Below are 16271 nucleotides of genomic sequence, written 5' to 3'. Positions count from 1 at the left end.
GGCCTAATGAAAACAACTGTGCCTAGACTCAAAAAATGCTAATTGTTTTTTAAGGTATTTTAAGGAAAACAGAAAAAAATGGATGTTGGCAAGAGCTATCTTTGAGCAGAGGGTAGCAGGAAGTAAGAGAATGCTGAAAGAGAATCTGGAACGCTGCATAAAAAAAATGAGACCTTAAATTTGATTTTGGATAGTCATTTTTTGGCAAGAATGAAAAATCAAGAAAAAGCTGCAAGTTAAACTGTACTTTTCTAGAATGTCAAATATTTAGCATGATGATATCAACAGTAAAACAGGTTGAGCCCCGTGAAGGGCAAGTGGCATAGCCTGTTCTGTTCTCAGTCTCCTAATCTGTAATTTGGAAACAAAAACTCCTTCCCTAACTACTGTGGAAGCGGTTCTAAGAACAATGCTGATGTGCTTTATAAATACACAGTGGAAACAATACACTTCTTGAGACTTCCGTGATTTTCCCCAGAGCTTGTAGTTTTCATAATAAGGTATGATTTTACCAATTTTAAAGTGAGAGCATTGAAAAGAATGATCTCTAATTTTCAGGTATAATAATATTTTATGAAAGTGATATACATATAAAAATGTTTTTGGTTAACCCCTAAATCATAAGTTTGTTTTTCAAATTTAATTTACTTATGCTGTATAAAATGGCATTATTCAAGCCTCTCAAATTACTTAACTACTTGTCAACTTATTTTTTTTCCTTTTTTTTTTTTTTGTTTTTTTTGAGACAGGGTCTCACTCTGTTGCCCAGGCTGGCGTGTAGTGGCGCAATCATAACTTACTACGGCCTTGACCTCCCGGGCTCAAGTGATCCTCCCACTTCAGCCTCTTGAGTAGCTGGGACTACAGGCAAAAAATAGTGTCCAGCTAATGTTTTTGAAAAAAATTGTAGAGATGGGGGTCTCACTATGCTATTCAGGTTGGTCTCGAACTCCTGGCCTCAAGCAATCAGCTCATCTTGGTCTCCCAAAGTGCTGGCATTACAGGCATGCACCACCATGCCCAGCTTTTTTTTTTTTTCCTTTAAATCAATTAGTCTTCATGAAAGGTTCCGGTACCTACAAGATAGGCACCTCTGGATAGACAGCCGAAGACTCTGTGCTGCCCTCAAGAACCTCACAATTTACAGAGCTGTGAAAATAGCTATAATGTGCATTACAGTGTGGTGGACCCTATGACAAAAGTAAAAATAAACTCCTTCCTGAACAGAAAGGAGGCTGTGCTTCTGCGTCTCTGTGTAGTGAGCAGCCATCCCTGCCGCCCGGCTAGACGGCAGAGCTGGAGGCACTGTTACGAACAGATCTGTCAGGACCACAATCACCAGTGTTGATTCAAGGACTTCACTGGCCCAGAAACACCTTTCTTTGAATCTTACTGGACATAATCTATCCCTCTAAAGTGGACTCAACTCACCATTCAAGTCACTCCCAGGGTCAGGATGAAGACATTAATTTCATGTTTTTTGCTAGGGTGTGCATACTTCTTTTACCAAGAAGGCTATGAGTCTCCCTGGGTTACCTTAGTCAGAAAGTGTACTTTGCTTGCCCTGCCTTTGAGGATCAGTCATGAATTTTCAAAGCCCTGTTTCCAGGCAACTGGTATTTTGGCAGAATGGTTTCTATCCATATCTCTAGCTTCACTTCCTATGAGGAAGCAGACATTTCAGGCATGGAAAGAGGGAAAAAAATCAAAACAAAAAAGTACCACAGCAGCAAGTGCAAAGACAGAACAGTGCCAGTGGGTAGGACTCAGTAGAGGAGAAAAACAGAGGCCGGGTAATCAGAGCCAAAAAGAATGAGATGCCATGTGATTGCAGGCTCCTCGAGTTCTAGTCTCTCAACACAGCAAGGGTGGGTGCAGCAAGGTGCCCCTGCATTCACTCATTTAGGGTGGGCCTCACTTCCTTCCCCTTCTTCCTGTGGACCTCTCCACCCTCCCCACCTACTCACTGCCCCGTCAGCCATAACGGTGTGGGCAGGGAAATAAACACAGACCCAAATCCATCCATGTATTGGCTTCAGAAAAATAAAAAGAAGAGATTTAAATCTGTGACCTAATCTGGGCTTGTGAACTAGTGGCATGTCCAAGTTATCCCTGTGATATTATATTAAATATTCTTGAGGAATTGGCCGTAAATTGACCATAATCCAAAACACCACCATGTTGAATGGAGGCAGAGATAATGCCTCTGGGAAATAGAGATTGAAGGGAATTCTGAGAGGTTTCTCTCAAGTCTTAGACCATTTCTTATGTCTTATTCACTGGCTGGGTGCTGTTTGATTCAGCAACCACTAACCACACATGGCTATGTCAATTTACATTAATTAAAATAAAGAAATATTAAACATTTATTTCTTCAGCCCACTAGCCACACTTCAAGCATCCAGGAGCCACACGTGGTGGGAAACTACCCTGTGGTACAGCACAGTGCAGGTCACTAACTTTTCCATCATCATAGATGTTTCTACGGCACGGCCATGATCTAAAAGTTTTAAAGTGTAATTTTTCAGCTTCGTAATGCTTGCAGGTACTTGGCCATTCTGTGCCATTAAATATGACAATATTAAAACATTTATATTGTTCCAGAAGATGTTTTAACAAGGTGATTATGTTAATTTTCAAGTGATTCTTAACATGAACAGTTACTTCAGGTTTACCAGTTTTTTCATGGGTTGATCAAGTATAAAGTTATTTGATCTGTTTTGGATACATATATAAAATATATATGTTGAATATTATATATATTTAAATATATTAAATTATATTTTATAAATATAATTTATAAAGTTTATGATCTATTAAAATATATTTTAAATATTTTTAAATGATATATTATAAATATATATGTAAAAATATATATAATGTATATATTATATTCATTTTGGGAAAGGGCTCCTTGTCCACCCTCTTGGAAACTGCACCCTCTCCTCTTGCCACTCTCTGCTGACTGCTCTGTTTTCTTCCTAGTTCCTTTCTCCCTCAACATGTGGATTAAGTCCTGCCCCCTGCCCCCACTAGCACGTCAGCTCTAGGAGGCAGGGATTGGGGCTTGTTGTCTGCGGAATCATCAGTGTCCTCGGCAACATCTGGAACGTCATAGGGGCTCAGTAAATGCTTTTGAATGCATAACTTTTATAAATCAGTAGAAGGTTGATTTTCTCAGTGAAATATTTAGGACATGACTCACCAAGCTGCTGAAGCCAACTACATTCAGGGCTTGTTTCAAAACAGCCAATTTCTCCCTGTTCAGAGAACGCTCCCCTGTGGATGCATCGTCCTGTATGGTCTGGTTCAAATACCTGTTAGGAGACAAGGCGCGTAACGTTATCGCCTGGCTTCCGGTCAGACTTCTGTGGTTAAAGGTCACTTCTGCCGTATTTGATCTCTAAAATGATGGGAATCACCTGGACATGGTGTCCCCACGTGTTTTCAAAGCATTTGGTGCATCACAGCACATGATATCTCAGGAAAGGAAAACATTAGTTCTTGTTGTACCAGGACATATTTACATTGCTTTACTCGGTTTTCGTCTTAGCTGCACCTTTCCTTGTGACAGGAGAAGGTCACAAGTGATTCATGTATTTTTTTTTTTTTTTTGAGATGGAGTTTCACTCTTGTCACCCAGGCTGGAGCACAGTGCACAGTCTTGGCTCACTGCAACCTCCACCTCCCAGGTTCAAGCGTTTCTCCTGCCTCAACCTCTTGAGTAGCTGGGATTACAGGTGCGTGCCACCACGCCCGGCTAATTTTTGTATTTTTAGTAGAGACGGGGTTTCACCATGTTGTTCAGGCTGGTCTCAAACTCCTGACCTTGTGATCCACCCACCTCAGCCTCCCAAAGTGCTGGGATTACAGGCGTGAGCCACCGCACCTGGCCGTGACTCATGAATTTCATACAAAAATTCAACAGGTTCTATCATATGGTTTGTAATTAATATTTGAACTAAAGATGCCTAATTTATAGTAAGTTATTATTTTTCCTTGTTGGTATTTTTCAATAATGAGATGGTTGTTTATGCCATTGATTTACTCCTTTCCCTCAACAAACATGTACGAATCACCTATCTAATACAGGCAATACCAAGCAGCTGAGAATGTGAAGGAAAAGGACTCAACAACAGCAAAATAAACTATCCAGGGGCACAGATAAGGGAGGTAGAATCAGAGAGATAGACTCTAGGTATAAGTGTGCAGGAAGGGGCTGCAACCAGAAGTAGGCAATGAGGAAACACAGTGGGGAAAAGCAGGCTATGATTCCAAGAATTTGCCAAGCAACTCCCAGGCTTTCAGGTTATCCCTGGAATAATTAGAACATGTACAAAGCAGAAAGAATTGGTCAAGCATGATGCATACAGGGAAAATATATCCATGTGTGCAAAATTGGAGCCTACAGCGAGATGAGCAAAGATTGATGAGATTGGAGAAGTAGCCAGGGCTTTGTATAGCTTGAAAAAAAAAAGAGTTTGTCATGTCTTGGAAGTGACAGCCAGTTCTGAGGGCCTTGCAACAAAGAAGTGGCATGATCATGTTGGCGCCTTGGAAAGAATATTCTGGTAGCCCAGGGCAAGATTACCTGCAAAGAGGTAAGGCAAGTAAGGGGAGCGTGTGGCCCAGTGAGAGGCCAGCAGTGGTGAAGAAGAGGACGGATGGGGAGAGGGGAAGGGAGGAGAGAGAGCTGGCAGTACAAGGGGGTGAACTGGGCACGGGGAGGTGGAAAGCAGGGAGCTCATGATGAGTAGCAAGTCTCTGTCTGGGAAAACAGGGTGGATTGCAGGCCCATTCAACTGGAAAACATTCTCAAGAGGAGGAATAGGTTTCTGGAGAGATAAAGTCTTATATTTGATATTAGACACATTGACTTTAAATTACTTGTTAAAGTTTAAATGTAGTCCCAAGAAATAATAGCTATAAAGATCTGGAATTCAGGAAAACACTAGAGAATAGGATCTGGAAGTCATCAATACGCAGAAGGCTAAAACCATGGGAGTGGGTGAGCTCACCCAAAATGAGATGCTGGAATTAGGGCTGAGGAAAGAATGGCGTGTCCAGGACAGAGTAAGAATGTTACAAAAAATCTGAGTCATTAAAACAAAAGGAGAAGGTGTTTTTTGTTTTGTTTTGTTTTGTTTTGAGATGGAATCTCCCTCTGTTGCCCAGGCTGGAGTGCAGTGGGGCAATCTTGGCTCACTGCAACCTTCACCTCCCGGGTTCAAGCAATTCCCCTGCCTCAGCCTCCTGGGTAGCTGGGATTACAGGCGCCCGCCACCGTGCCCGGCTAATTTTTGTATTTTTAGTAGAGACGAGGTTTCACCATCTTGGCCAGGCTGGTTGAACTCCTTACCTCGTGATCCACCGGCCTCGGCCTTCCAAAATGCTGGGATTACAGGCATGAGCCACCGCGCCTGGCTGGAGAAGGTGACTGTAAGACTGAATGATAGTGATGGAAAAGAGACCACAGAAACAAGGAAATTGTGCCCTTGACAAAGGGAATGTTTCCTGGAATTGGAAGGGAGAAGCAGACCGTGGTGGCCATGTGAGCTGGGTCTGTGAGAACTTCTTTTTCCCCAATCTCGGCTGATGGTGGAAGAACAATCTAGGGGCTGGAGTGGGGTGTGGGAGAGACTTTGGAATATGAATCTGCTGAGATAGAAGCACCAAAAAACCGCATAAAAGACTTCAAGAAAAGGAGCTGCGGAAAATCCTGAAGAGGGGGACATGGATGAGGTAAGGAGAGGCTGTGGAGTTGGTGCACGGGGAGGGTCTGCCTCTCGCTGCAGAAATGACCTGACTTTCTAGGACGACACAGGTAAGGTGACAAACATGACCCTGAAGGCTGGTGCCATCTCAGGGGAGCAGGGCAACCAATAGTTGTGGCTTTGGTTTTTCCAGGAGAGAAAGAGGTTGGAGGTTTCGATGACTAGGTGAAGGTCGTGGGAACCTAAGACATTTGCTGCGGAGAAGGGACACAGCTGCGGAGCAGAGAGCAGCAGGAGCTCAGTTGATGCCGCAGGATGCCGTGCCCAGGTGGCGGTGGCGACCAGCTCCTGGGGTGGTGTTACTTCTTCTAGGGCTCCTCAAATGCCTGATGGAGGGTGAGCAAGCTGGGGTTTGGAGCAGTGGAACAGGAAAAGGTCAAGGACAATGATATCAGTAAGAAACTGGCTTACCATGGTCAGAGGGTCTTTCTGTCTGCAATCTATAAACCTTTAGCGATAAATCTTTATTATTATTATTATTATTATTATTATTATTATTATACAGGGTCTTGCTCTGTCTCCAGGCTGGAGGGCATGGTGTGACCTCAACTCAGTGCAGCTCTGCCTCCCAGGCACAAGTGACCCTCCCACCTCAGCCTCCCAAATAGCTGGGATCACAGGCACATGTCGCCACGCCTGGCTAATTCTTTGTATTTTTAGTAGAGACAGGGTCTTGCCATGTTGCCCAGGCTTGTCTTGAACTCCTGATCCCAAGCAGTCTGCATGCCTTGGCCTCCCAAAGTGCTGGAATTACAGGTGTGAGCCACCACACACTGGCCCTAGTGATAAATCTTAATGATAAAAAACTGTAACCCCTCTCCATACTTCTGGTCCTCGCAGCAGGTTTCTACGCATCTTCCTGACATTCTCTTTTTTTCTGACTTACTTGATCATTGCACAGGTTAATAATCCATTGAGGGGCCACTTGTCTTGCAAATAACAATTGGCTCCTGTTTTCATTAGAGTCAAAGGGGCAAAAAAAAAAAATTCTTTTACAATTCTTGATAAGTAATCAATTAGTAAGCTCCCTGCAGCCCTGCACCAGCTAGCTTAAGTATTTCTTTAAACCTCCCCATCCTCCATTTTATTTTACTTTTTAGCCTAGAATTTACAGCAGCTATGACCTGCTCCATGAGAAAGTGCGAATACAGCGGCATGTTTATTTCAGTTAATTCTGGGTAGACGAAGCCCTGTGAAGAAATCTCGGTAGTTGCAGACAGGTCTGTTAACTACGTAGTGGGTCAGGTGGGAACCAATTCAAAACAGACAATCTGAAAGGGCAGTTTGCCTGATGGCAGGAAAGATGGCTTCAGCTTGGTTGTGAGCATTTTCCTCTGTAGCCAGAAAACTTGTCATAAAGACGAAGAAAAAAAACACAATGCCTTTTATACAATGCTTAAACTTCTCCCACTATTCAAAAGCATCTAGGATGATTTCACTAGAAATGAGGTTCTTAATTATCAGCAAAACTATATCTTAAAATGGGAATTTAAAAAACTACATGTTTATTTTTTGGAGATTAAAAATACTAATTTTCCCTTTGACATCACTCCATCATGAAATCTCACATAAGGGCAAAAAAACTTGGAAAATATGCATGGTAAAATACGGAAACCAAGAATCTGGAGACATATTTAAGTAATATTTGACAATTTCTAAAAAAAAAAAAACAAAACTCAAAACATTTAAATCTTTATTATCGGTAAAACAGAGTAAAAATATATTAAAAATAGGTTTAAAAATTCTCCATTTCTAGTTCACAGCGATTTTGTGAATGACAAATGAGATATTGCATGTGGTATGCCTCCTACACTCAGGTTGCAATGCATGTACAGAATGTGAGTATTTCCCAGAATGACTACATCTTGCCTATGCAGGCAACTTTTAGTCAATGTACTCTGTCATTAATGAAGTTCTTAATCAAATAAATAACTGCGACGAGTAAAATAAACATTTTGAAAAATTTTAATCATCTTAAACCATAAAATATGCTTTTCTATACTCCTCAGACAGATAAAAGTAACAAATAGGTAAAAGGAAAAGATCGTAGTTTACACTTGGCTGTTCTATACTGACGTGAATCGCCTGAAAGTTGACAATCATTGATGCAATGTTACAATGGCATTCCCAGACTTTTTTTTTTTTTTTTTTAACAGTTTGAAATAGGTAAGAATAATGGTGGGTAATGGGTCATGGACTTCCCAGTGGCCAGTGGACTCGCTTCAGCTCCACAGATGTGATCCCACTAATCTCAACACAGTGGTTGAGAAACATCCTAGATAAATCAAAGCAAGAGTTTCATCTGAGAGTTGCCAATTTTGCCCCGTTATTGATTCACGGTCACATAACCTCTAGCGTTCATACCCTTTAACTTAATATTCAGTGTCTTCTATATTATTCTTCTATGAGTCAAAATTGCATATCTATAGCTTAAGCCTATTTTCTTATCCTCTTTGGAACTTGGAACACTGGCAGTATCCAGATATCTCCATGTGCAGAGTCAGAAATTTCAGAGAGCATTTGTAAAGAGTAATTGCTGTTTTGTTTTTAAAAGATTGGAAGATCAAGGGAATATTCTGGCTGTTGTTTCTATCATGGGGTAGAAGACTGTTAACATTGGTGCTATAGAGGAATAAAAACTACAGATGGATTAATACTGTTTAATTCCACTCAAAGGGAAAGGCGATGGGAACTAGTATTTCTTGATACTGATGGGCCAAATTCTCCACTGGGTGTTTTTGAGGCACTTCCTCCATTAGTCTCCACAACAATTCACAAAAGGAGCCATTATTTTACATATTTCAGAAATAAGGGCACTGAAGTTTGTTTAAAGTTGTGAAGCTAGTCACTGGCGAACCAACACACTCCGTCCTGCCCCTGAGCCCAGTGTCTCTCAAGCTTAGGAGTTTCCTGCAAGGCGGATGGGACGCACTGAAGGTCTTTCTGTTCCACCTCTCCTGAAAGTCAGCAATTCCTAAAGCCTCCTACATTTCATTTACAGAAAAAGGATAAAAACACTGTAGAAATTTGGTAGTCCAATTCCACAGAAATTTTAATAACACTGATATCAACTATATATCGTTTTATTTATTTATTTATTTATTTATTTATTTATTTATTTATTGAGATGGAGTCTCACTCGTTTTTCCCAGGCTGGAGTGCAATGGCATGATCTCGGCTCACTGCAACCTCCGCCTCCCAGGTTCAAGCAATTCTCCTGTCTCAGTCTCCTGAGTGGAGTGGCTGGGACTACAGGCGCCCACCACCACGTCCAGCTAATTTTTGTGTTTTTTTAGTAGTGACGGCATTTCGCCATGTTGGCAAGGCTAGTCTCAAACTCCTGACCTCAGGTGATCTGGCCTGCCTCAGCCTCCCAAAGTGCTGGGGTTACAGGCATGCGCCACCACGCCAGGCCGATAGTTGTATTTTTTAAGCAGTGAAGAGGTGTCTTGATCTTAAGTGCTGGGTTGAGTTGGCAACTGAAGGAGACTAGTTAATATTTTTCCTCACCAGAAATCTGTCTACATCGCCATTGTTTATTAATTTATATACTGTTCATTTCTTCACTCCAAATTTTAACCAATTACTATTTGGTTAAATAATAATTGCATGGTTATTTCTCCTTACAGCAAATTCTAGGAAAAATAAACTTCTATGTTCTTAAAGTGTCAAATCACATAAAAATCATAATTGCTGTGAAAAGTGCCACTTAATAACATAATTTCAACAGGTATTTAATTGGCAGGGACATCCTGGGGAACATACAGGCCCTGGGGAAGGCGTCCAGCCAACCCCACAGCCTTTGCCCTCACAGTGTTCATCATCAGACGCCCACTCCTCCCAGCTCTCCACGGCCTCTAGGTTGATGCATAATTCACTTTCCATTGATTAACTTCATATCATGAGGTTTTGGCATTTTTTCTGTCTCCCTGTGAGCTAGCCACAAAAGTCCCAAGAAAACCAAGTGCAACTAAAAGGAAGGAATAGACAGCAGCTGGAAGAATCTGAGCACCCATCTACAGGGGTTTCTCCAAGACAGGTGTTCGTGGTGCATACCAATCGTTTTCTTCTTTTTTTGTTCTTTTCCATATTCCCCAGTCTTTCTAAATATCAAAAAGTATTACGCGTAATCATAAGAAAAAGAAGCTCTGCACATGTATCCCAGAACTTAAAGTAAAAAACAAAAAAAACGTTTTGAGGAAGGTAATGCTTTTAAATCATCCCTACATCTGTTATCAAGTTTATAAAGTTCTCAATACAAATTTTTCGAAAGGGAAAAATAAAGAAGCTCTACCAAACTATGAATCAAAAACTGGGAGCACAGTTTTCTGTGGATTCATGCTGTGTACGGCTAAACTGTTCCACTTTGCTGCCGAGCAGTATTCCAGTGTTAACACACAGCAGTGTGTCTAGCCACTTAGCTGTCTGAGAAACATCTAGAGTGTTTCTAGTGGGGCTCTTATGAATAAGGCTACTATGAACATTTACATAGAGGTGTTTATGTAAACATACACCTTCACTTCTCTTGGTCGGATGCTGAGAAGTGCAATACCTGGGTCATACGGTAGTTGCATCTATAGTTTTATAAGAAACTGTCACACTCTTTTCTAGCACGGCTGTACACTATTTTACATTCCCACCAGCAATGCAGGGGGCAGTGAGTTTCTTCACATCCTCGCCAGCATTTGATGCTGTCACAATGTTTTTTCATGAGCTGTTCTGATAGGTATGTGGTGGTATCTTATCAGGGTTTTAATGTGCGTTTATCTAGTGGTTAATAACACTCAACACCTTTCCACATGCTTATGTGCTATCCGTATATTCATATTTGGTGAAATATCCCTTCATGTCTTTTGCCCATTTCTAATTTGACTAGAACAATTTTTATTTTCCTACTGTTAATTTGGAGTGCTGTTTATATATTCTAAATATTAGTCCTTTGTTGGATATGAAGGTTGCAATATTTTCTCCCAGCCTGAACCTTGTCTGATATTTTTAATGAAGTCTTCTGAATAAGAGTTTTAAATTTTGATGTCATATAATTTATCAATTTTTCCTAATGTGGATTATGATTTTGATGTCAAGCTTAAGTTATTTTTGCTTAGTCATGGATCCCAAATATTTCCTTCTTTTGTTCCCTAAAAATTGTATTGCTTTATGCAATACAATTTAGGTCTCTGATCATCTTGATTTTTTCCATAATATGTGAGATTTTGGCTTTGCTTTACTATTTTTTTTTTGCTTGTTTTGCCTATGGATGCCCAGTTGTCCAGCACCTTTTGTTGAAGTTGATCTTTCCTACACTCGATTGTTTTGTATGTTCATCAAAAAATCACCTTTTGGTGTGTGAGTATATTTGTGTGAGTCTATTTCTGTATTCTTCCTTCTCTTCCTTTGATCTTTGTGTCTGTCTGTCTACCAATACCATAATGTCTGGATTACTCTAGCTGCATGGTAGGCCTCAATATGGGTAGAGTAGTTCCTCTGATTTTATTCTTGTTTTGCATTTTTTTTTTAGCTATTAGAAGTTCTGCACCTTTACATACAAATTTTAGAATAAGCTTCCATACGTGTCTTAATATTGTTAAGATTTTAACAGGAATTACACTAAACCTATAAATCACCTTAGGGATGATTGGCATTTTTACTATATTGAATCTTCCAATAAATGAACATTATAAGTCTCTTTTTCTTTCATTGGTATTTTTTTTCATTTTCAGCCTCCAGATTCTGTACATGTTTTGTTAAGTGTATACTTAAGTATTTAATTTTCCTGGAGAAATTGGAAAGGGTGTTATGTTTTAAATTGCAGTTTTCACACGTTCACTGTTAATACATAATGATTAATATATGTGATTGATTTTGCACACTGACCTCATATCCTGTCAATTGCTGAACTCACTAGTTTCAGGAGATCTTTTTGCTTTTTAAGCTCCTTGGTTCTTCCCACTCCCCTTTTTCACAAAGCCTGATGGTGCCTTCTTTAGACTAAGTTTCTAAATTAAAATTTTATCAGTCAGTATGAAAAAAGCACACCTTCTGCAGCAATACAGTTATCTTCGTTCTTACAGAAGAAACAGTGGCAAACCAGATGAATATGTGTTACAATTGTATAAAATTCGACTTGTGCTTTTGGACAAGAAATGGTTTTCATTACAAGTTAAATTTATTGAAAATAAGTCTGTAACAACAACTGTTGACTATGTGCTATTTCTAAGTAACTCATCCATTTAACCAACTTGTTTATTGTCCTGACAACAAAGAGCAGGCTGATGCTATGTCTTCCAAAGTGAGTCCATAACATAGCCAAAATAATTTGTGTATATATGTGAGGTGTGAGGTGTGAGTGTGGGTGTGTGTGCTAATACTTTTGCTTTGAGGCAAAGTAAAACTAGTCCTGGAATAAGTTTCTTGTGTCACCTGAGAACGCATAAGTAAGATTAAGCCATGGAGTAAATCACAGGAGGGTTTTCCTTTTGAACAGAGGAGTCCACACTGGAGATTTCTTTCAAGAAGTGCTATGTGGAGGCACAGACAAAAAATGTTACCATCCAGCATGAAGCATCACTCTAAGGAATGGGAATAGATATGATTCGAAGATCAAATACAAACATTGACTGTTTGCCAAAAACATCCCCATGGAACTTCAAAGGCCTGTGTGCTCTCCCTGAGGCCACACCTACTGTGTCTCCAGGGTGCAGGTGTGGCCCCGCTCGGCAGGCGCAGAGATCAGCGCGCATGAAACAATCCTTGTGTGCCTACTTGCGTACCCAAGGCATGCTGGGATTGAAGGTTCAAGTATAAATAAAAATGTTACTACTTAAAGACAAACTTGTTTAGTCCATTCACCAAGTCAGAGACTCGCAGAGTACAAACACAATGTGTTGCTCAGTTTTTTTATCTGCTGTGTGAATACAAAGGAACAGTGTCTTCTCTATTGTGGGCAGAGCTATTTTTTACTTGGTGATGTTTAATATATAAACAGAAGCCAAATAAGGCAAAATTAAACAGTTGGTATCAATAAAGACAGCACGCTTCGCTAATGACGATGGCCAAGTGCTGCTTTTTGCCCATGCACCCTCACTTTGCTCCTAAAACAGAAATTCTTTTCTGTATTGTTTTCGAACTATCTGAAACATATTAACTAATTTTAAATTTTAAGTCTCCCCCTCCTCAAGGAATATGAGTACAACTTTTTATTAACCATGCGTTCAGATACATAAGTCTCCACCTGGAAAGTATTAATATATGAGTCACAAACTGTTTTGTTTGGAAAGAGAAAATCTTGTCAGTGGTCTCCAGGAAAAGAACAGAATCTAATAAATTCAGGAAAAGAACAGAATCCTTTTAACAAATTACACATTCAGAAAGTCTTCGGGTCTTGTGACATTCCCAGAATAGTTCATCCATATTTTTCTAATCAGTTGAAATATTTCAAAACATCTGGTGAAACAAATTCAAAACTCTTGACACCTTACACATAGTGAATGATCGTATGGCCAATTATTTCTTTCTTGGAAACGTCTAGTTGGGAGAGCCGGGGGGTGGAGACAGACAGGGTGGCTGTGTCTTGCACAGAAGGCCCTGGACAACGGTTAAGGGGCTGACCGCAGCCTGAACTCATCCCCGAGCCTTGTGTCCAGCATAAACACGGCCAGAAACACACACCCAGAACTGCTGATATTTCAATGAGTGAAGTTGTGAAATGGAGAGAAAAATACCTTTTTGCTCAGAAAGTGTGGGTTGGCCTGGCCTTGAAGATGGTAGGATTAGTTTAACAAGTCAAGGCCTGGGGAGCTGCATCTGACTGGAGGGAGAGGTGGGCAGAACCTTCTCTAACTCACACCAAGACATCCTCAGCCTAGGGAGGGTTCTGTACAGGAAGAGGGCAGCGCGCATGCACACAGAAATATGCCGCAGGCAAGGCTGAACAGGTGCTGAAGTCCTCCTCAGGGGAGAAGGTGACCAGAAAGCATGTGTAAGGCCATGTCCACAGCACCAACAGGAAGGATAAACTTCAACCCAACCCTGTGTCTTAAATACCGACTAACATAGGCATCTTCACCAAAACTTCAGTAATATGCAAATATTATAGTTTATTTGATTCAGACACATGACCACGTACAGATAGTTACTACTGACAAAGGTATTCTTAGGCAGGTTCATCCAGGCCCACCCCTGACCTTCATCAAATGCTGATAAAGTATGGTGTGAACAACATCGCACTGAATGTAACCCACAAATGTATCAAGCAACCTCTTTCAGCTTAGCAGGACTAAAAGAAAATTTTAATTACCCAGTCTCTACAAGAAATACAAAAATTAGCTGGGCATAGTGGCCTGTAACTGTAGTCCCTGCTATTTGGGAGGCTGAGGTGGGAGGATCACTTGGGCTCAGGAGGCTGGGGCTGCAGTGAGCTGTGATCCTGCCACTGCACTCAAGCCTGGGTGACAGAGCGAGACTATATCTCAATAAAAAAAAATCCATCTCTATCTCTGTATAGATCCATACCCTCTTGGCTATTGGCTCTGTTTTTCTGGAGAACCCTGACCAATACACTCTCTTCTCCGCATTTCACTTATTCATACATTTAAATATTTAATAACTCCTATTTAACAAAAAATTAAATGTCATGAACTTGTTTACGGATAAAGATCACGTCTTAAAATTCCTGGTGGATTCTCATAAAATTTAAATTAATATTGGGTGTACAGAAGGTTTACACATACCTGGAAGTTTCCATATGTATTTCAAAGTTTCCATATGTATACCTAGTTGGTTACATTTTTACCCAATAGGTTCCCAGTATATCTGGAAGTGCCATACATAGCTGGCTGATAAGTCCATAGTGAACACCAGCTCTACTCGTTTCCTTTGGTCAAAGGTTGTCAAAATAAGTGAAAAATTTATGCCATAAAAGTCAACCCCCCTTTTTTTTTTTTGCCAAAATCAAAAGAAACAAATACTCTAACGAAGAACAAATTAGGAAAAGTTATCTAGTAAAGAGAGTTTAGTATAAGAAACAAACATACAAATATTGATCAGAGATGCTCTGGAAGGAAGTATGACAAAATGGGGAGGAGGGAAGGGATGGAGATACAATAAAATACTGACAAACAGAAATTTAAATACTCCACTTACTTAGTCTGATTGCCTTTACTGATAAGATAATTAGACAAACAGCAAATTTTATCTTCAAAAAATGGCATGTCTACCCCCAGGCACACAGACGCACATTCCAGGTACACAGCTCAGAAGTCTGGCTTCAGGATATCATGGCAGAAGCATGCTAAACACCTTTCTGACATGTTAATTAGAAACATCAGCACCTCCAGCTTTAAAGATTCATTAAAATTGAGATTTTAATGAAGAACTTAAAATGAGTAAAACGTGTATACTCTACAGACAATCTTTAAAAGTAAAATTCAGGAAGATTTTTTTTCAACCACGAAAACGTATTCAAATATAGGCTGTACCTACTGAGGTAAACTTATCCAAAACAATGTATGTAACTAAATGACATCAGTAATAGGATATTGGATCTGGCTACTTCAGAATAGACTCATAAAGTAAATAAAACTAAATAATCTAAATTTTCTTTTCTGCTAAATGTAAAAGGTGAGTAAAAATGCCTAGTTAATTATAATTAATCCTAATAAATCAAGATAAAAAAGGAATAGAAATGTGGGTTCCATTTTGACACCTAATGTTCTATTGCATAGGATTTGGCTCCTATTTTAAAAATAATTTCTAGTCAAGGATGTGTTTCAGAACCATTGTTGTGATTACTTATATGCTACATATTTTCAATAAGAAACACTAGTTATGAAATAACAAAGTTCAAATAATGAATAACCCTCCAAATAAGTGGTCCCTGGCCATGAATTGTGCTTTCAGGTCACAATCACTTCCACATTAAAGAAATTTTCCAGAAAGACCCAATCACATTGTCTAAATGTCATCATACATTTACATTAAAAAATTAATGGAAAGTGAAAAATTCTGAAACTAATTGTCAGTAAAGTTTGGACTGATGTGCTTCAGCTCCAGTTGTAATATTCTAATTTAGAGATGTTAGTGTGAGAAATCGAAGTAAGTTACACAAGAATATTGTGAAGCAATCAGTTACATAGAAAGATACTGAATCAATACAAAATATTTAAAACCTGTTTTACAAAAGATGGATTCTGGAAACTTCGAGACAAGCACGCATACTGGGCTTAATATGTTTGTTGACTCAGAGAAATAATTAGCATTCTGTTATATCTTTCTCACGCACTTAGGAAATGAAGCAATATTATGACCTAGCAAAAACTGGGTTACTCATTTACTATTACTACTGCCATTTTGCAATATTGTTCCTATTTAGAAAATAACTCTACAGTTGTCTAAATCAATTACACCCATTAAAAATACTAATAAAAGTGTTATAAGGAAAATATGATTAAACTCAGGTGCTTCATCTCTGACAAATATATCTTCAATTTTAAAACATGC

At 39.6% G+C, this 16271-nt stretch overlaps 1 protein-coding gene across 4 annotated transcripts in view; it reads right to left on the bottom strand.

Moving 5' to 3' along the window:
* Positions 1-16271, bottom strand: part of MYO16 (myosin XVI) — a 711002-nt gene that overhangs the window by 247051 nt on the left and 447680 nt on the right. For all 4 annotated transcript variants that reach the window (XR_008538898.2, XM_054665553.2, XM_054665554.2 and 1 more), the window contains exon 17: positions 3206-3317. Coding sequence is in view for 3 of the 4 variants with exons in the window: in XM_054665553.2 (XP_054521528.2) it covers positions 3206-3317 (112 nt within the window). In the remaining variant the exon portion in view is untranslated. The remainder of the gene's footprint in view (positions 1-3205; positions 3318-16271) is intronic.

Source organism: Pan troglodytes, chromosome 14 (genome assembly GCF_028858775.2).
Source record: "Pan troglodytes isolate AG18354 chromosome 14, NHGRI_mPanTro3-v2.0_pri, whole genome shotgun sequence".
In the NCBI taxonomy this organism is placed as follows: Eukaryota; Metazoa; Chordata; class Mammalia; order Primates; family Hominidae; genus Pan; species Pan troglodytes.
Note: the sequence above shows the minus strand (reverse complement) of the source record. Positions and strands in the feature narration are given on the sequence as shown.